At 44.9% G+C, this 26,001-nt stretch overlaps 1 protein-coding gene across 1 annotated transcript in view; it reads right to left on the bottom strand.

Annotated features, from left to right (window-relative positions):
* DNAH17 (dynein axonemal heavy chain 17) overlaps positions 1-26,001 on the bottom strand; it is a 139,204-nt gene that overhangs the window by 58,914 nt on the left and 54,289 nt on the right. Inside the window, exons 31-47 of the mRNA XM_054975987.1 lie at positions 25,000-25,125; positions 24,633-24,740; positions 24,285-24,416; positions 22,380-22,540; positions 22,102-22,258; positions 19,886-19,990; positions 17,717-17,874; positions 14,250-14,388; positions 13,603-13,830; positions 13,126-13,263; positions 11,910-12,042; positions 10,882-11,009; positions 10,639-10,787; positions 8,171-8,453; positions 7,453-7,626; positions 5,248-5,455; positions 4,201-4,366 (exon numbers count right to left, since the gene is read on the bottom strand). Coding sequence (XP_054831962.1) covers positions 4,201-4,366; positions 5,248-5,455; positions 7,453-7,626; positions 8,171-8,453; positions 10,639-10,787; positions 10,882-11,009; positions 11,910-12,042; positions 13,126-13,263; positions 13,603-13,830; positions 14,250-14,388; positions 17,717-17,874; positions 19,886-19,990; positions 22,102-22,258; positions 22,380-22,540; positions 24,285-24,416; positions 24,633-24,740; positions 25,000-25,125 — 2,693 coding nt within the window. The remainder of the gene's footprint in view (positions 1-4,200; positions 4,367-5,247; positions 5,456-7,452; positions 7,627-8,170; positions 8,454-10,638; positions 10,788-10,881; positions 11,010-11,909; positions 12,043-13,125; positions 13,264-13,602; positions 13,831-14,249; positions 14,389-17,716; positions 17,875-19,885; positions 19,991-22,101; positions 22,259-22,379; positions 22,541-24,284; positions 24,417-24,632; positions 24,741-24,999; positions 25,126-26,001) is intronic.

Here is a 26,001-nt window from a genome sequence, read left to right as displayed (position 1 = left end):
CACAATGAGCCCCCCAACCCTCTAGGGAAGCATCAGTGGTCACCGTGACTTCTGGGTGATTGACCAAATTCCACCCTTCTGAGCAGAATGGGCTAATCTAACCACCATTTAAGTGACCCGAGCACTATTCTGGGCACTAAAAACTTCTGTGGAGGGTGAAGGGCAGGGTCAAAATGCCTCCAAAATAAGAGTTGCAAAACCCTCACGTTAGGGCGTGCGAATGGGACCTCTGCGATCATAGAGGCCATTAAACCATATGTTACCCTCCATCTTTTTTTGTCAACTAAGAAATAATGGGAGAAAAACCCATAAAGAGAATCTGTAGATTCCACTCTTTGAAGTGCACTGTTTTCTAGGAGAGACTGGAGTTCCTTTGCTAAAGGTGGAAGATCATTGTTGGGAGCATGACATGGTAAGTACGTGGGAGGCATTTTATAGAACTCTAAATGATTTACCAACTTTAATAATGGAAAGAATCTAGTTATCAGAAGTTTTAGATTGCTTGTGGGCATGAAAAGCAAAAAGCCTGTTGTAGAAGAGGGCTGGCTTACTACAGAATTCTTAGAGGAATGGGTGACATGGGCTGATCTGGATCTTGCAGAGCCCGTGCACCTCTGATGGTGTTGATGGATAGAGGAGAAGATCTCTGGGTAGGATATGAGGACTGATAATGGTGATATTCTTCGACTGGTACTGCTGCCTATAGGCTGACTGAGAATTGGATGGTGCAGGCAGGATAATGCCAAAAAAGTGTGTGTGTGTGTGTGGGGTTATTCTTCTTCTTTTTGGGACAAGTACTCACCTGTCTTTTCAGAGAAAAGGGATGAACTCTGAAAGGGCATGTCTTCAGTCTTTGAGTATCCTGCGGAAGAGTGGTTGAATGCAGCTGAACATATCTGCGAAGAAGTACAGCTCTAGTGAAGGCATCGATAACATGGTGGCTGGCACTTATCTGCTGTTTGGACAGCCACAGGGCTTCCTCATGGATTACTTTGGCAAGAGGTTTCTTATCATCTGGGGGAAAGTCCATGTAAGACACCATCTTGTTCCTGGGAAAGATTTGATATCCTCCCATTATGGCAAGGTAATTGGCTACCTTAATATGCAAAGCAGCAGAAGAATACTGCTTGAGTCCCACTGTGTCAAGCTTCCTGCCTCCACAACCCACTAGTTCAGAGTGACCCCCTTGTCAACACCGTCCTTAAATGTCCTCAGTAATGAGGGAAGATGCAGGTGGATGTGTAAATAGAAAGGGCAAACAACTTCCTTTGTCTTGTAAAGTCCCTCCACCTTTCCAGAAGCTGGAGGAATGGAGGCAGGTTTCTGTCCTGTATAGGCTCCAAAAAGCCTTCAATAATGGGGAACGCCACAACGGTAGGATTGGTGGCATAAAGTTATTTGAGGAAGTTAGGCTGAAGAAACATCCATTTCTAACAACTGTGTCATTCTGAGTATCTTCTCAGAGTAAAGTTGTAAATCCTCAGAGAGGTGGGTCTCCAACAGCATCATCTGGAGAGGGGTCCAAAGCAAGGCTTGCATTATGCTCGGATCCAACTATCTCAGCCTCAGAATTGGATCTAGATATATGGCTAGAAAGGTAAGTTGGAGGGGGATCCACAAAGAGGACCTAGGCTAAGATATTTTCTTCTGAACTGAAGAAGGATGGAGAGATGGTATCTGAGGACAGTAGATATCCTCTGCCAATCTGGTGGAGCACAGCAAGAATGATGGAGGATAATAGTGGTGATGGTAAGATATGCTTTGCTCACTGATCCACAATGGTGGTGGTGCCAAATGGGGAATGAGGAAATGGTCCATAAACAACCTCTGAACCAGACAAATCAGGTGAGTCTGGAGGTGAGGTAGTAGGGAGTTCAACAACTAAATGGCAATCCTGTGTCTGGTTTGGATCCAAAAGACATGACCAATCCAAGGTACGTGAGACAGTCAATCTGGGCTGATGCTTCTACTTATATTTTCTTGGTTGAGGATTGATGGAACCAGAGGGCAGTGCCCTTGTAGCTGGAGACTTGGTACGAGTCAGCTGAAAATGTAGCTGCAGTCAAGACAGCCCTGGCCAGAACTAAGGCCTTTCTAGATGCGGTCCTAAGGTAGACTTGCTGGAACCAACTGCATTGTTTCCTGAGAACATTCAATGGGTTCTAGGGTTGGATCAGAAGTTTTCTGAGTCGGTCAGAGCCCTGCTAAATGATTGAGCTGCTGAGTCACCTAAAGGAGAGCCTTCAGTTGGGTGAGTCTATCCTCTTTCGCTTTGAGGGTGAAGAACTGACAAAATTTACAGCAGGCAATGTTATGGCCTTCAGTGAGGGACAGGAGGCACAACAAATGGCTGTCTGTTTTCATAATTTTAGTGCTACCTTCCTCACACTTTAAAAAAAATCCTTCTCTGCCATAGTCAGAAGGAATTTTAAAGCAAGTTGGAGAATGAAGTCCCAGAAAAATGTTGAGGAAATGTTTACCTCAGAGACTAAGGGAGAGTGCTAGCCAGGAGTAGAGAAGGGCATGAACAGGAAAAAAACCCGAACATGATGTTCGTTGTTTGTTGCCATCCACGAACAGGGATTCACGAACATTGACGGACATGACATGTTCACAAACATGTTCGTAGTTGGAGGTTCGTGGGAGCCAGAACGGCCCCCTTGGGACTTAGCTGAACTTGAGCTGGGGAAAGGGAGAGTCCACGGGTCTCCCCCTTTCATGTCATTTTCTCTTCACAGTGGCAAAAACTGGACAGTCTGCTGGAGGCTACTTTGAGGGGTTACAAACTGACCTTCCCAATGTCCAATACCCACCAAATTTGCAGGGAACATAGTCCTCAGTGTCCTCTGAAGACCCCCCAAGTTTCAGAGAGATTGGGCTCTGGGAAAGCCATGCTCCATGGGTCCCTCCCTTTCTTGTCATTTTCTTTTCACAGTGGCAAAAACTGGACTGTCTGCTGGAAGCTACTTTGAGGGATTACAAGCCAGAAGGAGTTCAGACAGAGTTCAGACAGTCCATGCCTATGTTGCCAGGAGAACTGATTGAAAGGTGCTAGACTGTCTGGCTTTACGAACGGCTGATGAACGCCACAAAGAGGGCTTGGAACGAACACATGGTCGCCAGGAACGGGGCCTCACAAACAGCTTGCTCGCAAACAGCGGATTGGGCTGTTTGTGGCTTTTTTTTGGTTCGTATTGCTGTTCGTGCCCATCTCTAGCCAGGAGTTCTGATCTTTGTGGCAGCAAAAAATGAACTGAAGGAAACAGGGGCTGCCGCCTCCTCAGACTGCTTGACTTTCTGCAGGAAGGTGGCTCAGCATTCTCTCCCAGTGCCCTAAAAATGAATTGAATCCATTCTGAAGGGGTGGCCTGATGGAGCACCGTCCCAACGTGCAACATAGCTTTCACCATTGCTTTATGGAAGTGCAACTTGGAGGACTGTTCCAAAGAAAGTACGATAAGATTCAAGATTTGGGTTGGAGGATCTATGTCCCATTTTAGCAAGACTAGTCTAGTGAAGCCAATGGAGTTAGTAGCTAACTCCACAGTGGCTCTTTCCAAATATTTTTTAGGAAGAGAAACAAATCACTCACTTACACTGAACTTCGGATGCATTAAAAGTGCTATTGTCCTCGCACCATTTATCACAGTTTCTCCTGTCCAAAGTATCTGACAACAAAAGCTGGAGAACTGAGTCAGGGAGGTGACTTCTTCCTTAATGCTTTTAGTGAGAGCCTGGAAACCTCATACTATTTGCTCCTTGGCAGTAGTTTTCCAACGAAATCTAAGTGGGAGGAGCTAGAATTTAAGGCCATCTTGCAAAAATAACTCTCTCTGACCTCATTCATGCTTTGAAGTTCTCCAGAAGTAGACATTTTATATTCCGGGGACTGAACAGTGTTGTAGCACTTGTCCAGAGAAGTCAGGCACACATCATGCACACCTTCCTACAGTAAGAATGAACGGGGGAAGAGCATGGGTGGCATGCTTCTGTTCATTCTCCAATATGCAAAGCATTTTACTGCACAAATATCACTGCCATTTGTTTTGCTCTGAAAATTCTAGACTCTACATATTTCCAGTAGGAAATGTCAATGAAAAGCATACATTCTCATGCATTAGGCTCTCTGTGGGCTAATCTGACATCCACAATATCCAATGATATATTAAACCAGTGGTCACAGTCAACCTGTGTACGTACCAGTGCCCGTGATCCATGTGCTGCCGGATCAACGTATGAGGTGCTACAGTGCCATATTTGTCAACTTCTGGCATGTTCATGTCATCTATGAAGTAAATGAGCTTCTTGGTACCAGGGGGACCAAAGTTCCTTCCCGATTTCTTCTCCAAGGGCTTCTCAAGAATAGCTGTATAAGCGGAATGCCACTAATTAAAATATCACTGAAGACGTAAAGGAACAATCTGTTCAAAATGTTCCCCACCACCATTTCTCTAGTCTATACGGGATGACACTACAGAGACTCTTATTTCAGGGGAACATATCCTTGCACAGGGCAGAGGAGCAGGTAAACTATGCTGCGGACCCCAACTCTGCTTTTTAAAGGCTGGATGATAATTGCTCCAGCATGTAAAAGGCATTTGCCGGACAGGTGGAACTGACTAGCCTCAAGGCAACCTGGGAAACCCCATTGTCAGTTTCATCTCTGCAGGGGTGGCCGGGGAAATGCTGCTGTTAGGATCAAATCATCACATGGGCATCAGAGGGACAAGTCGTGTTGTTCATCATCACTCATTTCAAAGGCACTATCTGATGATGTGTAGATGGCCGGGGAAGGCCATGGCAAACCACCCCATAAAAAGTCTGCCATGAAAACGTCGTGATGCGACGTCCCCCCCATGGGTTAGTAATGGCTCAGTGCTTGTACGGGGGACTACCTTTACCTTACCTTTATCTGATGAGTGCCTGTGACAATTGTATAATCTTATTCTAGGCAGCACTCCAAGTCACAATCGCCCAGTTAGCTCAGGAAATAATTGCATTTCCATGAGGGTGGGGGCGGGGGAGGAATTGCATTATTGTGGAAAACCACAATATCCACAGTACAGAAGAGTTTCCTTAAGGAATCACAACAGCATCCCATGTATCAAATGATATTAGTTCCTCAGTACTTGTGCATTTCTTATGCTACATGAACCAATTAGGTTGTCCTACATAACCTGTTCTTCTAGAAAAGCCATGGGTTCCAAAACACAGAAAACAACGTCTACTTGCATCCGGTCTCCTTACCCTGAAGCATTGCTGATGTTGTGTAGAAGTTAAAGGGGACAGATTGCACTAGGTAATCATCCATATTCAGAGTTTCCAGCTTATCCACCATCAGAACAGACTTCCCAGTACCTGCATTCCCAACTAGCATCACAGGCCATTTCTTTTCCATTAGCAGATCCATAAAGTAGCGAATCCGAATGGTTTCTGTGGTGTGGACCATTGATGCCTATAAAATAAACCCTCACATAAAATAAACTACTTTAGAATGCTTATTCTTAAAATTTAGATCTCGATTTTCTCTTGCTTGGGGACCCAAAGTGGCTCATTACATCATTCGCCTCTCCACTTTATCCTCACAACAACAAATCCATGAGGTAACTTAGGCTGAGAGATAATGATGGGCCCAGGATCATCCAGTGAGCTTCCACGGCAAAGGTAAGAATCCAACCTAGTTGTCTCAGGTCCTAGTCCACCACTCTAATCACTGTGCCAGGCTAATCTTCAAATATGTATCAATCTATACAGGCTATAACTCCAATAAAGTATAATTGGAAAGTACTTTTGCTATACAGTGCACAGAAAGACTATTGAAAGGACCTCACATATCTTATCACTGTTAGGCATTTCCAAATCTGTTCTTCAAAATCTTTGGCTAATCAATGATGAAACATCTGCAAATTCAAATTGTATAGTTTGCATTAGATATGTATTAGATTATGGGGAGGTTAATCATTCAGACAGGCTGCCTGGAAGTGTGCTCCATGACCTTGGGCCAGTCATACACACTCGCCCAACGTACCTCACAAGGTTGTTATGAGGATGGAATAGAGGCGAGGTAAGCGACTTTGTGTCCCCATTGGGAAGAAGCAGGGTATACATGAAGTAACAACAACAACAACATTCTATTTATGTACAGCCCTTCGGGACAACTTAACACCCACTCAGAGTGGATTACAAAGTATGTTATTATTATCCCCACAACAATCACCCTGCTGAGAGAGCTCCTAGAAGCTGTGACTGACCCAAAGTCACCCAGTTGGCTTCAAGAGGAGGAGTGGGGAATCAAACCTGGTTCTCCAGATTAGAGTCCCACCGCTCTTAACCACTACACCAAACTGGTTCTCTAAATAAATAAAATGCAGCACAAGAGGACTCTACAAAACTACAAGGAGATCCAATTTTTCTGTCCTTCAGATGGAATTCTTTCTGTCTAGCTTCCTATTCACAGAAAAGCATTTGATTCTCAGATAATGAAAAGCAGGGGAGTGTTAAAAGCCAAGTCCTGCTTGTGACGATGGGTACACATGCCTGATAGCCATAGGTTGATGCCTCTTTTTGCAGCTACTATACAACTAAATGGATATGTAAAAGAAAGCTGAATGCATGACTATGAAATGGGGCAAGAACCCAAGACCCAATGTGAATCAAGGCAAGTATCATCACATAAATTAAGTACCCTTTTAGAATGACACACAAGGGGGACCCACAAAGACTTGTGCAGGGAGTCATCCCCCCCTCACTATCTCCTGTTTCCCCATGAAAACTCCCATAGCCTCTCCCCCTTTTCCTGCTTCCTTCTCTTCTTCCCACCCACCAGTCAACCTACCTTTGCCTGCCTACTCTGTCTTCAGCTTTCCCTCCTCCCCTTGCTTGGCATCCTCTCCCTGGGAATACTATGGCACAGTTGCTCAGTGGGAACCTACAAGGACCTGTAGGGGCACCTCATTTTTACCTGCTTCCCCTTCCCCATACTATTTCCTTTTTCCTTCTTCCTAGAAACTCCCACTTCTTCACCTTTCCCTGCTTCCTTCTCTTCTTCCCATTCATCAAGCAACCTTTCTTTTCTTTGCCTTCCCCCAAGCTTCAGGTATATTAATTATTTATTTACTTTATTTCTTCCTCACCTTTCTTCACAATGGGGACCCATCATACTCCTCTCCTCCATTTCATCCTCACAACACCCCTGCGAGGTAAGTTAGGCTAAGAATGTGTAACTGACCCAAGATTACCCAGTGAGTTTCTGTAGCAGAGCAGGGCTGAAACCTGGCTGTCCTAGATCCTAGTTTGCCACTCTAACCACTACACCACACTGGCTTTCATAGGGCGGCTGCTGTTGAACAGTAGCAGGCAGCTGAGCTAGGTGAGTCTTACAAGTTACGTGGTAGCAAGTCGCTCAGCAAGAAAATGACTTCAGTTAGCAAGAAAATGACATCAGTTAGTTACCTGCAAGGGGACATCCGGATCCAATTCAAATGGTGGCACTTTATCTGTCCAAGGCAAGAATTTCTTGGTCTCTGGGTCAATGTAATAGTCAAAAATAGTCCCCTGAGAAGGAAACTTGATGGTTTTAAATTCATTCACCCACCACTTACTGAACTCCACACGGTAATCCACCAGCTGGGGAACAGAAGAGGCACATTTAAATGCTTTTGATATTGATTTGGAGAGAACAGATCATAAAAAATATTAGTTGGCCAGAGAGGAAAACACTGAAACAAGTCCCATCAAAGCCAAACAATTCAAAAACTAAGAAAGACAGAGTGTTCGTCCAAGTAATATCAGGCAGAATCAAACATTGCCTTAAAGACATGGTTGCCAAGAAAAACACTTTATGTAGTAAACACCTTCTTTCATGTCACTAAATCACATGGTAGTGCCATTGCACTCTAGAGACGTGTGAAGGTGGCACAAGTCCTTAGCATGCAATCCAACAAACTATATGGGAAGCAGACTGAAAAGTCACTCAGCTTTGTGGACTCCTGATGATAAGGAAGTGATTTTTGGTCATCAGCCATATCACTGAGATAACATTTGAACACCTGTTGAAATTGGCATTTACATAAGTAATGCTCAGCTGGTAGGAACTTTGACACCATGCATGAAAATGCCTCAAATCTAGCTGTATGAAGCAGAAAGTGAACATTTAAATTGTTAAAGGTACCTGGTCTTGAAACATTGCTCCTCCAAATGCCCAGTAGCAAGCAAAAACAAAATAGAGCTCATACAGCTCTTTGGAAGAATCTGGTGGTGTATTGGTTGGGGTCAGGAGGCATTCTAGTAGATACAAGATTGTTTGCACCACAGTAACTTCTGGAACAGGGGTTATCTTTTTGAACCCAAACTTCAACTTGTCCAAACATGTTGGCAAGTACTTGTCAAACAGGATCATCAAATTGGCTTTTTCCGATTGTACTTCCCGACGTTCAATCCAGCTGCTTACTATTCTGCATTATAATGATATAAAATTATTTATTATTTATTCAACATGCTGTGCATTTTCATGCATGAAACATATGCACCTCGCTTCAGGTACAGTTCCTCTTATCTCCTCCCTTCTGTCCCATTTATCCTATGTTATTTTTAGACCATTGCCACTAAACATACAGGAGAACCGTTTCCTAATTTAGCTGTTAGAGACAAACAGCTCTAACAGCTGTTATACAGCACTTGACCAGTGTAGCCAGATAATGGAGCACTGTACCTCACATGCTAGGATCTTAAGCTTCTAGTCCTTATTGTGTATCACAGGGTGTGACTCTGTGTACTACCCTTCTAACCCCATGGACTTAGAAGAGGGCAATTCTGCTTAGGACTGTACTGTAAGTCACACTGTTGAGATCTTATTTGGGCTATAATAAAGCAGCAGCATCCCTTTCTGTGCAGACCAAGACAAGAGGGGACCAGCACAGATGGGGAAATTCCTGTCTTATTCTTCAACCCATTGTTGTTGTTTTTTAAAAGAAGACACTGCATTGATTTTATTGCTCATGGGCTGCTCCAGCTTGCCTCCGTGCTCTTGTAATTATGGCCTTAGTTTGCCTTTCTGTCTCTTGTAGCTTTTGTCCCCTGTTTGCTACCCCCCATTACATCCAGCTTGCCTTTTCCCCTTGTTGCCTCTGTCACTAGGGTTGCCAGGTACCTCTCACCTCCCTGTCTCTATTGCCCCGAGCGCTGTGCGCTGCACAAGGTTCTCTTTTGCCTCGGAGCTGGCATGATGACATCACTTCCGGAAGTGATGTTACCACGCTGGCCATGTAAGCGCTGCCACACTCTGCATGGGGCCAATTCAGCCTGTTTGGGGCCCAAATTGGCTGCAAATGAAGCGTGGGAATGTTCCTGCTAGTGCCGTGACGACATCACTTCTGGAAGTGACATTGCCATGGTGGTTTGGAGAGTGTGCATGGTGCGCGCTCCTGAGGTGCCTGCCAGTGCTGGGCAACCTCTGGGAGCTTGCCACTTCCCGCCGATCGATCGATTGGCAGACAAGGGGGCAAATCTCTGGGAGTTTGCCCGCCACCAGCGGGCACCTGGAACTCTATCCGTCACCTTGTGGCCACTGCTACTGTAGCTTTGAATCCCATTTTGAGTTGTAAAACAACTTAAAATGCTAAATGAAATTCAGAGAGGAATTTTTAGTGTTCAAATTACATTTTTTCCAAGTAAGATTATCCTGTAAAGTAGAAGGTTCCCTTGGGCTTTCAGATCTCTAAATGGTTGGCTCAGTTGTGTGGATTTGTCTGTCTACATGGGGGCTAGCCCTTGGCTATTCGACATAGTGATAAGTGGTTTAACCCCATGACTCCCTTTTGCAGTGAGGGGCCTTGCTTGGGTGAAAGGAGCCCTGCTCTGTTCACTTAGCAGAGGGGAGTTATAAGACTCAGCCTATAATATCTGAAATGAAAAGTAAGTTACGGTGAATTGACAAGAGCTGATACGGTCCAGTGGCAAGAGGGGTAGATTTAGATTTGTGCCCGCAGTCATGAGCTAACTGGGGGGTCTTGGACTAGTCATCCCTATTTATAAAATGAGCTTATAAAATAGTAGCTAATAAGGATGGCAAAGCTCTTTGCACAGGGAAGCTGCTTTGCAATGATTCATAATATTTGGTAAACAAATTTAAGACTCAAATTCCTGGCTTTCCACATTATACCTCATGTCACATTTATGAAGATTACAGTAATTGGCTGCTAGAACAGTTTGTTCTCTCCATTTCACTAAACAGTCACACACTCCACGGACTTGACAAAATCCAGGGCTTTTTTTCTGGGAAAAGAGGTGGTGGAACTCAGTGGGTTGCCCTCGGAGAAAATAGTCACATGGCTGGTGGCCCCGCCCCCTGATCTCCAGACAGAGGGGAGTTGAGATTGACCTCCGTGCCGCTCGGTGGTGCGGAGGGCAATCTCAACTCCCCTCTGCCTGGAGATCAGGGGGCGGGGCCATCAGCCATGTGACCATTTTCAAGAGGTTCTGGAACTCCGTTCCACCGCGTTCCTGCTGAAAAAAAGCCCTGACAAAATCTAAATGTACATCTGTGTGTAGCAGGAGAACAAGGAAGAGCGTACCTTCTTTACGCCACGAAGGAAATTACATTTTTTCTTGACAAAGCAGTTGAAAGGAACCGGAACTTACGGATTCCAGCCCAGGTCGGCAGGGTTAATGTACAGGATTCCTGCTCTGGACACGGTGGCAGGTGTTGCTGTCCTTAGGTGACTGATCTCAAACACAAGCCTCATGGTGGGATTTAATGGGATTCGCTCGTTGCTCGCTAAGGTGAGGACCTAGCATGGAGGCACACAGAAGCAATACATCTTCTTTATTTTCCAGAAGTGGCCAACAGTAATGAAGGCAGATTTTATAGTTTTCTAGGCTGACCTTGTTGTCATCCATCACGGTATTTAAAGACTCAATCCACATGGGGTCTATATCTCCATCCAGAACAATCCATTTGGGTCCGCGATGTGTTATATTAGCCAGATCACGCATAATTGTTGAAAACAAACCTGTCCAACACAGAGAGTTCCTCTGGATTTTCATGGTTAACACATTAACTTAGTTTTGCTACATTTGGGGTAGAGGGGAGCGAGGCTAGAAGCAGATGAGGGCTGCATCCACACTTCACTGGAAGCTGTACTACTGTGGCACAACAGAAATAATTTGCAACTGGATATCCCTGTGTAGCCATGCTAATCCAGTGGCAACAGAATGCTTTAGCACAGTGATAACACAGTATCCAAAAGGGTGTGGATACAGCTCTGTTGTTTTTTTTAAAAAGATATTCAGAACTGAAACAAGGAGATACTCTGGTAAGATAGACATTCCTGCGAATGGCTCAGCCAGGATTGAAGCTGAGTGTAGAGGGAGACCCAGCTGAGATCGATCTAGATGGATCTGGGTCTTACAGCACACTTGCTTGAACTAGAATGGAGGCATTTTACCCTTGGGAAGATCAGAACTTTTCTGAAGGAAGTGTCAAAGCTTAATTGAGCAGGAAACAAGGAAAAAGCAGGAAAAAGAAGGCAGTCTGCGCGGCCTCACCGGCCAGGCCGCCGTCTCTCTTCTGCAAAAGGAGGCAACAGCGGGACGATAATGGGGGCATGGCAGCAGGGTCATGCTGACTTGCTGGCCAGGTTGCCATCTTTTTCCTGCTGCCTCTGCTTAGGAAACTGAGCCGAGTCTGCACTTCTTAAAATTCAATATTCAATATTAATCCAAGCACCAACTTAACTGCTTTTCATGCCCGAGCTACAGCTTCACAGCATTTTTAAAAGAGTGATAGCATCCACACAGAGCCCTGATTCTAGTCTGAGCCATTTTACATGGCGGGGAGAGGACTGAACCACTTTAACTTTAAATGCATTTCGAGCATGCTCCCTGAGAAAAGTTATTGCATTTTTTCCTACCATCTTTCCATTCTCTAGTTGCGGGATTAATGATGCCAAAGAGCTCATCACAGGTCACAGCTTTTGGATCAAGGTCAACAGCTACAGGCTTTCTTTTCATAAGTTTGTATGTTTTATTTAGAGATTTCAGCACCTGGCAAGATAAAAACAATGACTGAGATGGTGTAGTTTTCTCTTAATGTTTCTGCTGCCCCAGAGAATAGAAGAACCCAATCAGCAAAGCGTCCTTCTGGCCCAATATCCCGTAAGTCACAAAACTGGCGTTGGACTGTTTAACGAAAGTATGTAACATGAAGGACAGATCTGACATGCCCCATCCCCTAGCATTTATTTTGACTTTTAGCATGACATGATGTTGAATCTTTTAATCACCTTGGGTACAAGTCACTAGCTGATGGCAGGATATCCTCCTCCACTTAAGGTAGAAAAGTTGCTTCCAAGATGACCAGAGTATGGTCAAGGCCAAATCAATATTCCTTTTAGCGTGTTCAACAAAAAGCCGCCAGACCCGTCATAGGATATGTCAGAGAGATGAATTCCCACCCCTCTCATACAATTTCTAAAGTTATTCAACCTGCCAATCTACACTAAATTATAAAAAGCTATGCCTGACAACTGTGGTCATTAGGAATGGGATATATGTTGGTCTGTGGTGATGATGGATAGCTTATGGAAAGCGGGGCAGAAGTAATGAAGGATTAAGGAGAGTAATGCTTGGGCTGGGCAGAGGAAGTATTGCTTCCAGCTCTCTCAACTCAAGAGATTGCTTGAATCGGCAGCATGTCTAACTGGAGATAAGACAACTACCTGGTGTAACCCTAATTGAGGCTCCTCCAGCTAGAGGTGGGTTCAGGGATCCAGTACATAATGGAATGTACTGTATCCAGCAGAACATTAAGTCTCTGGAGGAAGGGTGGCAGTTTCTGATCGTTTCCCCTCCCACTGAAGGCCCCATTGTGCTCCTTAGACTGTTCTTGACCCCCTAAGAACACGATTTCAGGTGCTTAGTGAACTGAAGTAGAAAGTGGAAGCTGTGAAGTTTGCAGATGATTATGTGTCAATATTTTCTAATCGTAGGACGTTTCTCGAGACTTCGTGTTGGGGCTCCCAAATTCTGTGAAAACACATCTCGTTAAAAAAAAAGGTACGTTGTAAGCCCTTAATTAGTATTTTTAACTAAGGCACCTCTGAGGTACTGTCAGTGCCAAGCTCCCACCTGGGATTTGCCACTGCCTGCATTTCCAATCACAAACACTGAGTGGCGGACTTGCAGTAACTCCTCGAGCTGTACCACCTTCAGAACAAAACTCTCCTCAGGCTGTAGCTTGAGTTCAACAATGGACTGCTTGATAATCTGAGAGGACAAAAAAATGTGTTAAATCCCATTCCTAAATATGCCACAAGGGGGCAGTATTCTGATTAGAAGAGTTGTCTCCCAGTCTCATGGCTGGCAAGGCACTGCTGAAGCCATGCTTTGCCGTAGTGTAAAATATTACTACTTGGACAGAGGTCCCTTGAAGCCCTCTCTCCCCAAAGAGCCTGAAAACCTTTCTCATCAAGGCTCTTTGTCCAGAGGGTTCCCATGAAACCAAATTTCCCTCCACTCAGGTTGCAGACAAAACAGAGGCCTGAAATCCAGAGCTCCAGAAGCACAGTTTAAGAGTGAGCATTTTATTCCCGACCCCAGTTTCACCTTTTCAAAGTTTAGGTCACGCTTCCTAGGTACATCTAGTGCCGGGAAAAGGTCCCCAATGAGTCCCATGAACACCGGTAAATCATCTGTCACGATCTTGGGAATGTTGAAGTCTCGCAAAGCTCTCATGAGGACCTGGTCTTCAGCTCGGCCGGGGTCTCCCCTCTTCAGTGAACCAGCCACCACCAGCACAGACTTAATAGCCCTTAACCCCCAGTCGTAATGATCCTGTCAGAGAGGTGGAATCGTCTTAGCCTTGCATATGAGTAAAAGGATATTAAAGTAAAAAATAATCTGCACACCTTTTTCCAAAATCAAGAGAAATGTTTCTGTTTGTGTTAGCATGAAAACACTCTTAGAAAAGCCATTAATAGCACTCTAGTGGACTTTAACAAGCCATAAGGCTGTGGACCCCCTTAACATAGTGAAGTGAAAGATAAGAGGCAGAAGCAGTCATCACAGGCTTTTTATTCTAGTACTTTACATCTGTACAGTCCTGCTGAGTTTCTATATTAGCAGGCAGGCTAGGAGTGAGAACACAGCATGGCTGTATTTCTGAAATGGGTATCAAAACTCTGCGCCGACGAAACTCTTGATAGTTCTAAAATGTTCTTAGTAGGCAGGCCTGTGGAACAATGTAAAATTACCTGCTTTGAAAGCAGCTCTTTACACAGTGTATACAGAGTAATAAACTTCCTGGCTAGGAGCCTGGCATCAATGAAACCTTCAGCCACAAGCATGATTTCACAGATAAGTTCGAAATCAGGAACTACCATTGCGCAAGGCCTAAACAAAAGGAAAGTTACATCGCTTGCATTATGATGAAGACAAGCAGCCAGCCTTTAGTTTATGTTGCAATTAATGTTCACTCCAATTGCCAGTTTTAATTAATTTTAACGGCTTTGATCTAAAGCCTCAAAACAAATTCAAGTCCCATTTGCACTTGGCCACATCTTGTTTCTACATGCTACATAAACTGCCTGACAGTTCTTAAGCTGGCACTCCAAACTCAATTTCTTAGCCTGTGAAAGTAGGCCAATGCTTTGTTCTTTATACTATGTAGCAGAGTAATTAAAAACAGAGAACTGCATCATATTCTCTCGCACAGTGGCCAATCAGCTGCTCCTGGAACTCTTACAAACAGGGCTGTGTCACAGATCGGGGGGCTTCTGGGGGCCTGTCCAATAAAGGCATTCCCGCCCAGGAGCCCTCTAGTTCCACAAACACAACCCTTTCCCTCCTGCCCCCTTCAGCCTGGCTGCCACCACTCTGGTTTGGGAGTTCAACTAGGGATGGCCCAGAGTACCTCCCTTTAGGGTTTCCAGGTGCCTACTGGTGACGGACAAACTCCCAGTAGTTTGCCCCATTGCCTGCTGATTGCTGATGACTGGTGGAAGGTTTCAAGCTACCTAGTGATTGCCCGCCACTAGCAGGCAACCCGACCAAGCACACAGCAGGCGTGACGATGTCATTTCCGCAAGTGACATCATTGCATTGGGCCTGGGAGCATCTCACTGGGGAGTACCTGGTCCCACCCACTGGGAGGGTATGGTTACTTGGCAACCCTACCACCCTTCCTTCACCCTTCCAAGCAGCACCACTCTACTGGTGAGGGCATTGCCAGATAACCAGTTGAGCTTGAGATGTGAGAATTCAGGCGGAGTAAATCAAAGTGCTTTATTTAACAAGATGAGCACCAAACAAGTGGACCAGGGGAGGGGGGAGAACACTTTTAACAGGGGTTACTTTTCAACAAGCAGGGCCAAATTAATACATAAAAGAGCCGGCAAGAAAACAAAAAACCTCTTAATGCAGCTACCTGACTGGTCCCTACAACACTTGGCCCTTTCTGGGTCCAACGCTCCCTCTTTGGGTGAGGGATCTTCTCTTGCTGATAGCTTCTTCTCTGCCTTGCAGCTCCTGGGAGAAGAATGCCGCCATGCTTCAGCAGGGGCCTTATATCACTTCTCTCGTGGCCTAGCATCCTCAATGATGATCGGCCTTCCTTTCTCCCCCATTTCCCCTTAGTTTTATCCTAGAGCTGGGAAGGATCTTGGGAAGTCGGCAAGGAAATTGGAACCCAGACCTATTGGAAAATTTACTCTCAGGCTTCCTTGAGACCTACAGGCCCAGAATAGGGTTACCAGTCCCTTGCTGTGGATGGGGGATACCTTACTCCCAGCCTCCACCCCCTGCCACCTCTTACCTGGCCAGAGGGGGGAAAGGCATGAGGAATGGGCTTGCAAGCCAAGCAGTGCACTCCTGCATGCTCTGGAGCACTGTCTTGTTGCACCAGGAATGATGTCACTCCCGGTGAGACCAGGAAATGTTCTGGAGTGCATGTGCACTGTGCACACACATGAGGTACATGCATGTGCCCCCCCCCTCCATCGCCCAGTTTGGGCTTCAGAGGACCTGGAATCCCTTGCCCAGAATCATGATCCTGTTCCATTATCAACCTCCAAGTTTTGGTCAGGTAGATGATAATAATAATAATAGGGATCCCATTCCCCCAGTGGGGGCAGGGGATCTCCCTCTTTTGCCCTCTTCCACCCCCCCTCCCCACTCACCAGGCAGATGGGAGGAAAAGATGTGGGAACGGGCCTCCAGGCTGCACTCCCGGGGCAGCGTGACAACGTCAATCCCAGGAGTGATTTCATCATGCTGCCCTGAGAGTGCTCCTGTGCTTCACTGCTGGCTGATTTTGGCCTGAAACAGGCCCATTTTGGCCCACTTGAGGCCGAAAACGGCCAGTGGCAAAGTACGTGCATGCTCCCGCACCTGCATGATGATGTCACTTCCCAGAAGGGACATCATTGCGCAGGTGTGGGGGGTGCGAAAGACATTACAGGGGCACTGGTAAGGTAAGCACTGGGTTCCCCTGCATCCCACTGGAACATTAGGGGGACCTGACAACCCTAGTTTCCAAAATTAAATAGGCCTAGTATTCTGCCCATAGCAATTCTTTTGGGGGAACCTTTAGAATGAAGAAATCTTAATTCTAGTTTATTGGGATCGATGCCTTCTCTGATACAGAACCGTTCCCACCCCAAATAGTCTTTCCTATATTGTTTATATCCTTGGATAACAATACCCCACTGATTTTTTCTATCGAACCAGCCTTCTGAAATAGCCGCTAGATTTATGTTATCATTTAACACTAAGCACTCCAGGGCCGTCGTCACACGGGCTTTTATTTAGCGCTAAAATGGTGCTATTTCCCGGCAAACACCCACCTTATTCCAACACTGTAGCGATTTTCTCTCTTCTGCTTTGTGCTTGATAGTCACGCTATTTTGTGCCTCAGTGTGAATGCCTCACATCGATGTATTTCGCCTCGCAATGTCCTATGCCCTCCCTTCAATCCCAGAATCTATTTCTTCCTGCGACTCCCCTTTTTTAATTTTATTATGTCGTTATAACGCCATAAAGACATAACACAATGCAAACTTTCTGCTGAAGTAAAAATGACTCAATCGCCATGGCAGAGTCTTCAGCGATGGGGATCACGTCAAACAGGGAGTTTTCTGCGGGCAAAGGGCTATTTATATAATTTCAAAGTTGGAAAAACAAAAAGGTTGTAATGTTTTGTTCTAACGGAATGTTTATATGCTGTTATTCCGTTATAGCGGAATTAAACGCCAGAATAATTTTAAAAAATGGGGAGGAGCTGCTTCTGCGCAGTTAGAGAGAACAGAACAGAGTGCTTCGGTGTGGACAGCTGGTGGCACGAAGAGCCGTTAGGTGACCCAAAGAAACGTTACTGTGCCGATAACAGGTAGGACGCTATATGCTGTAAATTTAACGGAAGAGATGCCCGTGTGACAACGGCCAAGCTCTCTTTTTTAAAATTGGTCTGCCTCCATACAAACACTTTGCTTTCCCCCCCAAATGCCCTGGGGAGGGGGGATGATTTCCTCCATGATTCTTAATACTCCTTTCTTCACCAACCTTTCTAAAACTATTCACGATTTCATTTACTTGCTACTATCTTCTATTACTGGTCTTCTTTCTGAACAAAACAAGCAAACCCAAAACCTTTTCTGGACAAGGAAGCTCATATTGTTTTGATCACCTGATATCATTTTATTTCTCCAGAATAATTCCTGTATACCTGAATAAGGCTTTAAGGTTTTCAGGCAGCTCCGTACGACCTGCATATCCAGGATTCATAGTAATAAACATTCCAACAGTTGGTATAAGAGAGATTACGTCCCCAAGGAAGTTGAATGTTTTCTTTTTGGCTCGAATTGCATCTTGAACACATTTAACCTAAACCATGAACAAAAAGTCAACGTGAGGTTTGCAACATAATAAAATCCGGAGTATTTAAATGTTAACATACAAAGAATATTTTTATTTCATCAGTTGCATAGAGATAAGTTATAAGGTAGAATGTGACCCAGGAATTTAAACATCCAACTCCCAGCATATCTTAAAGTAGTCCTAACCTGGAGTGCCAGGGATCTGCCCACCATGGATGGAAGTCTCAAATCAGATTTTGTCTATCTCTATTTTCAGAGAAGAAACACATACCATTGTGGAAGAACTTCTAACAGTGTGCATGTTGAACAAAGAATTCTCAGAATGCAACTTGCTGGCTTGGTCATGCATTCAATAAAAGCAGAGGTTAAAACAATGAATGTTTGCAAAAACTTTGCAATAAGCTACAAGCTTTTCTGTGGGCTTTGCCAATGAGCTATGAAAAGAATAAAAATATTTGCCATTTAGAAGGAAGATTTCCTTTACTCTGAATTGGCTTTGTAATGTCGACACAGCAAAATCTGGTTGCCTGTATGGTGCTGACACAAAGCCAATGCAGAGTGAGGGCAAGGGCTTCTTGCCTTCCTCTGAACTGGCTTAATGACATCATCTTATAGCTAAGTCTAATTGATTATGTAGCATCACTGTGCTGTTGTGACACCCACACTGACAATGCAATCCCTGGTTGGTTGGAAATCATGTAATCAGCATAGATGGGCTTTAGTAAGTGGTTTATGAAATGATTAGGCAATGAAAGCAACAAAAAGGTGCGTTTGGGGCATTGCGGATCCTATGGAAACACTATTTTCTTGTCTATAATGTTTGCTTACAGAAAACAGGGCCACTCTTGTCCTTACTAGAATCATTATACTTTGTTGGTGCACAGCAGCTTAGATAGGCCATAGAAGCTCAAAGAATAGATACTAAATGGACTCTCCCTGTTCTACCTATGGCATTATGTTCTTTAACAGGGCAAACAACAAGCTCAGAATGGAAGAGATCCTGGCATCATCACAAGGGTGACAGTTTCACCCTTCCTTCAAAGTTGAGACTAGAGATGGGCACGAACTACATTACAAACTTCAAAAACCCATGAAATTGGCGACCGCGCGATCGTGATCTGGCAGTTCGTGATTGTCCTTGTCCAATGAACCTGTGTTTGGAAGAAGCTTGGTTCGGTGCATTTGGCCACGGTTCGGGAAGCCAGACAGTCAGGCACCAGCAATCAATTCCCCTGGAAACGTAGCCGGGGGAATGCCTGAACTCTGTCTGCGCTCCTTCTGTCGCCCTGGAAACCCGAATGGAAGCCCAGTTTACCTTGATTGGCAGGTCTTCCTTCCAACCACGGAGCTGCAAAGAGGTTACAAGTTGGGAGAAGACACCCAGGGGAGGGAGGGGGAAGGGGGTGTTCTGTAGCCATGGGCGCTCCAATCTCATCCCTGCAAACCCTGATAGGCAGCTCTGACGGCCAAACACAGACCTCCTGAGTTGCTCAATGGGACCTGTGCTTATAAATAGCTGTAGGCTCCCAGGCTGGGTTTCACTTTCAGCGAGCAGTGGAGTGGGACGGAGCTCTTGCTTGCCACTTGTTAGCCTTTGGGGAGAGAGACTGAAGAGTTTCCTGAGGGCCTTGGATTGGAGAGGGTATAACTCCAAGATCCCTTTTGCAATCTTGTCGAAACTTGAGTGATGGCTGTAGGAGAGCCTGCAAAACACTCCCTGGGAATATGGGCTCTCTAAGTGCCTCAGGGGCTGTTCTGCGCCCCATGAACTGTGAACCGGTTCAGCAATGGAAAATGATTGTTGCAGTTCACGACCTCGGGATCGTCGTCGGCATTGAACCATGAACTGCAGAGTCGTTAAATTTTTTTGGTTCGTGCCCATGTCTAGTTGAGACCATTAATCTCAAGAGGACTGCATTAATCCTGACACAGAAGGAATAACAGAAATGGAAGCATTGTGATTCCCCCCCCCCCTTTTATTCATGCACAGTAGCTCGGCAATTATGGAGATTCTTTACCTGTACAGCAATTACTGACAAGACTTCTACTGAAATGCGATTAAATTCATCAAAACATCCCCATGCCCCTGTCTGGGCCAATCCTTTGTAGATATTTCCACAGGACTACGGAAGAAAAGGGAAAGGTAATGCTTAGAGTCATTTTTGATAGCAATTTTTTAATAAAAGTGTTAAAACTTCTGGTATGTTTAAATGTCTCAAACTCTCTTTCTAGTCTAGGCAGTACTTTCTATAAGATAAAAGCAAGTGCTGCTTGGGAAAAAGGGAAGAAGGAAGACCACCTCTGGCTTTCCCCAGCATAATTCCTCTCTAAGTATCAGAGGTGGAGGCAGCCAGTATCTTCTTCTCATCCCAGGAGGAGGGGCTACTGCCATTCTACTATCAGAGGCAGACTCTTTTTTCTTTTAAAAATGTTTATTATCATTGTTTTTACATTGTAAGCTGCCTTGATGCTGTAAAGTGGAAAGGTGACTCATAAATATTTTAAATAAATTAAATATTAAAAACATAAAACTGCTTTATACTGACTTAGTCTTTTGGTCTATCAAGGTCTATATTGTCTGCTCTGAATGCCAGCAGTTGTCTCAGGGTTTTCACATTACCTACTACATGATCCTGGAGAATACCAGGGAGATATAGAAAGTTCCTGGTAACAAAAAATGCTCTAATTTTATAGAACAGCATGACAGGCCACGATTTCATCAAGGCAATCATGAACACAGCATACTTCAGCATGCTACAGAGAACTGTCTCTTAAATGAGTTATTTTCTAGCAGCTAGAAAAGCTGGAACAGAAGATGAAGAATTTTCTTCTCCACTGCTAAGGGAGAATAGAAATGACCAGAGGATGCTCAACTCCTGGTGCTGTCTGTGCAATGGTTCACACAGCTAGTCATAGAGGCTCTACTATGAGAACAAAGGTAGTTAGGAATGTAGAACAACAGTAAGGGTCTGGTTAGACACAACAGAATACGCCTGTTGTGTTATCTGGGTATTTTTCACAAATTTGTATTAATTTTCTCTCCTTGCAGGATAGGGGAAGAGAATTCACACCTCCCTGTACACAAAGAACCCACGAATGGTTAATCTTCAGCAGTCAGGCATGCCTTTAATTTCCACTTTAAATAAAACGTTTCTCTGTTTTTTAATTTCCACTTTAAATAAAAAGTTTCTCTGTTTTTGACAAGGAGCTTTAGTAAATTTCAGCTCATCTCTTATGATACTGTTAAAACAATAGCCACATGACTCTGTTTTTAAGCACAGTGTTACCTTTTAATGAAGATTCAGATTAAGAGAAATTGGGAGAAACAGGTTCAAAAGATTAAGGTTCAAAAGATTAAGAGAAATTGGGAGAAACAGGTTCAAAAATGGTATTTTGCTTCTTTCTCCGCACAACAAGGTTTTCAAATGTGGCATGCAGTCTCTCACTGGCACAAGGAAACTTTTCACTTGAAGTCTGTCAAAAGGTTATCTAATCCTGTTTAATACCTATGATTTTTTTTAAAGGACAGCTAAGTCTAGCCCAGCCTTAGCCATACAGCCAAGGACTTGTGTGGCCTGGCAAAGAGGCCCATTTCCACGGAGGCAGACTGCCAGTGTCATGGATAAGCCTTCACAAAGTTTAAGAAGCATTAGGAGTTTCACTCTGGCTTGGGAAATTCCTGGAACTCTCATTTCCTGCTGCTGCTCCTGCAGCTGGTAGGGGATAAAACAAAGTTTTAAAAAATGCTGGCAGGTGACCATGTGATGTCACGTCTGAGGGCACCTGGAATGGCAATCCACTCTAGGAATTACCAGTTTTACCATAGAGTTTCCGGCAATTCCTAGAGAGGCATGACATCAGGCATGATGTCATTGCCTGATAACACCTTCCATGTCCCTGGCCCCTAGACTCATCCAGTTGCCAGCTCCTGGCTGCCAACCCTGCTGGTGCCTGGGGAGTGCAGAGTTTGTTGATGGGAAGGAGCTCAGCAGGAATGTGATGCCATAGAGTTCACCCTTTGAAGGTGCCATTTCCTCCCAGGGACTGCTCTCTGCAGTCCAGAGATATTGTAGGAGCACGCCGAGTCCCACCTGGAGGTTGGCACTGTTTCACTGTTCTCTCTTTTCTTCCTGACATGCCCCTCACATAGGCATTGAGTATGGAAAGGTACTCCATTGGCAGAACCAGGGGCTCAGATCAGACCCAGAATTACTTTCACTGGCTGAATCTCTACCTTGTAGTCCATTTGCTCAGAGCAATTGAAAACGTACACCATGATCCCAACTGCCCTGCCCAGGTCTTTGGTGGTCTCAGTCTTTCCTGTGCCAGCAGGGCCTGCAGGGGCTCCTCCCATGATCAAGTGGAGGGACTGTGTCAGAGTGATATAGCATCTGCAACACACAGAAATTCGGCACATCGTAAGCTACCCTAAGAGAATGCACTTCATCTGCACTTTAGTTTGCTACAAATATGGGACCAAAGTGCAAGTTAACAAAGGCATGCAGCTCATACCTGTCAGTGAGTGGTGTGATTACTAGCCGTGGAGTGTTACCAAGATACTCATAAGAATACTGGAGCTGAGCATCACAGATGTTGGCATAGCAGTGCCTCTTTTCTTCATCCCACCGATGTCTAAGTTGGGACTGCCAAGTAAAAGCCTGGGAGCTTTCCACCTGCCACCCAAACACAGAGCACACTGCAGTATCAATTCACATTGGCTGTTCCTTTCCCCCTTTCCACCCTCCTTGTAAGCTTAGTAGATATAGAGAGCCCCTATTACACTGGGGTAATGTTACCCTCTGTGCCTTTAAAAATGCTTCAGTTTAATTTTCCATGCTTCAGTGTAGATCAAACAGCTACTTCAGGCTGTTTGCTCCCCCAGGTCATACATAGTATACCAGCCACTGTCTTCTTCAGCTCTTGATAGAATTGGTGTGTATGTTTACATTTCGTTTTTTTGGAAAGGCTTAATCCTTAGTTTTCCTTCTCTAGAGCTCTCATAGTATAAAGATACTTGAAACACAAATAAATGAACATTTCGCCTGGGAATTTGGAATCACCTTGAGATTTTTGTAAGAAAATGGGTGCTTACAAGATTCCATAAAGCAGAAGTCCTTTTATATAATTTCAGTGTATATATTTCATTTATTAGTCAGCCATTTATTTAAGGGATGTGTACCCTGCCTTTTCCATATTCAAGGTGGCTAATATATTAATCAATAGATAGGTAAAGTAAAGGTAGTCCCCTGTGCAAGCACCGAGTCATTACTGACCCATGGGGGGACGTCACATTACGATGTTTTCTTGGCATATTTTTGTTATGGGGTGGTTTGCCATTGCCTTCCCCAGTCACAATGCCGGATCTAGGCGCCCGGTGCAAACCTTGTCTGGGTGCTCCGTGCAGCGCGCGCACTCCTGGCACTGCGTGATGATGCCACTTTTGTGACATCATCACACAGGGCAGGAGGCATGCCCACCTGCGCGGCAAGCCGGCCGCCCTAGCGCCCGGTGAGCCGTGGAACTGGTGGTGGCGCAGGCGTGTGCTGGAGTGGCCGGCTGGCTTGTCACGTGCACAGGACCTCCCAGCCCTGCGCTCAGCCACCCATGCGGCAAGCCAGTTGCCCCAGCGCATGCCCTTGCCACCACCAGCTCCGCAGCTCACCGGGTGCTGGGGTGGCCAGCTTGCCACGTGGCCGGCTGAGCACAGGGCTAGGAGGCCCTCCGCGCAGTTTGTGTGCCCCACTGCCCTGTGCTGCCCGCGTGGCAAGCTGGCCGCCCCAGTGCCCAGTGAACTGTGGAGCTGGCAGCAGCGGTGGCAAGGGCGTGCACTGGGGCAGCTGGCTTGCCACACTGGTGGCTGAGCGCAGGGCTGGGAGGTCCTGCATGCATGGCAAGCCAGCCGCCCCATTGGCGGGACTGGCGAGGGTCTCCCAACCCTGCACTCAGCCTCCCGGGCAGCTGGCGGCCACACCCGGCACCCCCTCTTTGGCGGCACCGGGGGCAGGCTACCCCCCCGCCTCCCCTCGATCCAGCCCTGCCCAATCATCTACATGTTACCCCAAGGAAACTGGGTACTCATTTTATTGATCTTGGAGGGCTGGAAGGCTGAGTCAACCTTGGGCCAGCTACCTGAACCCGGCTTCTGCCAGGATCGAACTCAGGTCATGAGCTTGGACTGTAGTACTGCAGCTTACCACTCTGCATCTTGGGGCAGATAGATCAATAGATCAATAGATACAATAGATAGATCAATAGATCAATAGATACAAATCAATAAAAATAGACAAAACCATTAAAAATAATTTAAACAACTTTAAATAATTTCAAATCCCTATACTTTAATACAAACAATTCCTTTGCTGCAAACAACTTTAAATCATTTAAAATCCCTATAAAATACTTTAATACAAACTATACCTTTACTGCAATCATTTTGGCAATGACATCTCTGGCATGAACATCAATGGTACAGATCGTCATGATTTTCATTCTGTCTCCTGGGGTTAAGTTCCCAATGAGGAGTGTGATTAATGTGTTTAACTGATTAATCTAGACAAATGAAAACAAAGAATGGAAGAGTTTTCTGATCTCTGCAGCCATGAGAGCTAGAGGCTTGTATTTTTACAAAAATGAAATGACATGATCAGGAGGTGGAATTCAGTGACTGACCTTGGATCACTGACCTGGAATGAACTGATTGTTTCACAGACCAATTGTACAGAGGGTGTTTGCAGAGAAGCACCATTAAAGGGGGTTGTGGCGTACCTGTTTTTTATTGTAATCCTTAATTGCATTCTCATAGCCTTCCTCCAGTCTTGAAAAGGCAATGCCAACCTCGGTTGTCCACCAGATTTGGGTACATGTTAAAGCAATCTGTAACAACATCCACATTGTTCTATGACAACAGGAAGCATTTGGAGACAGCAGAACTATTTTTCAGTGCTGCCTCTTGGCTTCAGGTGTGCAGTTACAGCCAGAGGGGCATGACTAGACTTCATTTAGGCTTAAACATGCCAAAATACTGAGTGGCTCTGGTTCTATGCCGTCTGGTTACTTTTGCTCTTTATCGGATCTGACACTTGTTCTTTTTGCAAAGAAAATTAATATTTTGATTCTGTAGATCATTGCTTACCTGTGCTGGGTAATCAAAGAGCCATTGCTCTCTTGGTTTTTCCTCGTAAGTCACCACAGCTTCTGAAATTTCTTTGCGTAAAGTGCTCTGCATTCTCTCTAGCACTCGGTTTAGCCAAACTTCCACCTAGGTGCAAAACTTTCTAGATTAATGTTACAGGTTGTGTGATACTTTCTTCTCACACATATATCTATCAACATCTAGATGCTAAGCACTTTGCCAGATTGTTTCATGTAATGTACATTCAACTGGTACTAATTTGTTGTATGGAATTCAGCTATCAGCTCTTAAATTGGTCCTGCTGTTGTGAAGAATTATCTAATACATATCCCATTTAGGGGGCTGCACCATTCAGACCTGTACGAATTTTCCTCAACAGCTTGAACAGCTGTAGAATCCCTATGGGATCTATGTAAGAAAAACTCTCTGAGAGAGACTTATCTTTTATAGCACAATGAAATATGAGGGGTCTTGGCACCTGATCTTTAGCCAGCAGAACAAGCAGAGAACTTGTTTGAACGAATGCTTTTTATTTAAAATAAAACATAACTCTTTTTATTAGGCAAGAACTTGATGAATATATAAAGAGGCTAATTAACTCTCGCAAGAAGATGCTATCTTCTGCGTTTTTTGCGCAACGTTTCGCAACTTTACGAAAACAGGTTAGTAGTGTGAAAACGGCCCAGGTTTCAGCAGACCAGCAGAATGCTATGCAAAGTCTCCAAACAGAGACATCTCGCCTAAAATTTTCTCTGACTGGAAGCCAGCAGCAGAAAACCTGATTAGCCCTTTACATGACACTTTTTATAGAGAAGGTGACAGTTAGGAACAGAAATCAATCTTTCTATCTTTAACACATTATTGCCCTCCAAATAAAATGGCTGGTCCCCCAAGTGATGAAAAAGATAAGCAACAGGTACACTTGGAATATATCTTGATAATGCACATTCGTTTCCCAAAGCAAAATTATAATGCTAAATTTGGCACTTTCCCATGATTTAA

Source organism: Eublepharis macularius, chromosome 4, assembly GCF_028583425.1.
Source record: "Eublepharis macularius isolate TG4126 chromosome 4, MPM_Emac_v1.0, whole genome shotgun sequence".
In the NCBI taxonomy this organism is placed as follows: domain Eukaryota; kingdom Metazoa; phylum Chordata; class Lepidosauria; order Squamata; family Eublepharidae; genus Eublepharis; species Eublepharis macularius.
This window is presented reverse-complemented; position numbering and strand designations above follow the sequence as displayed.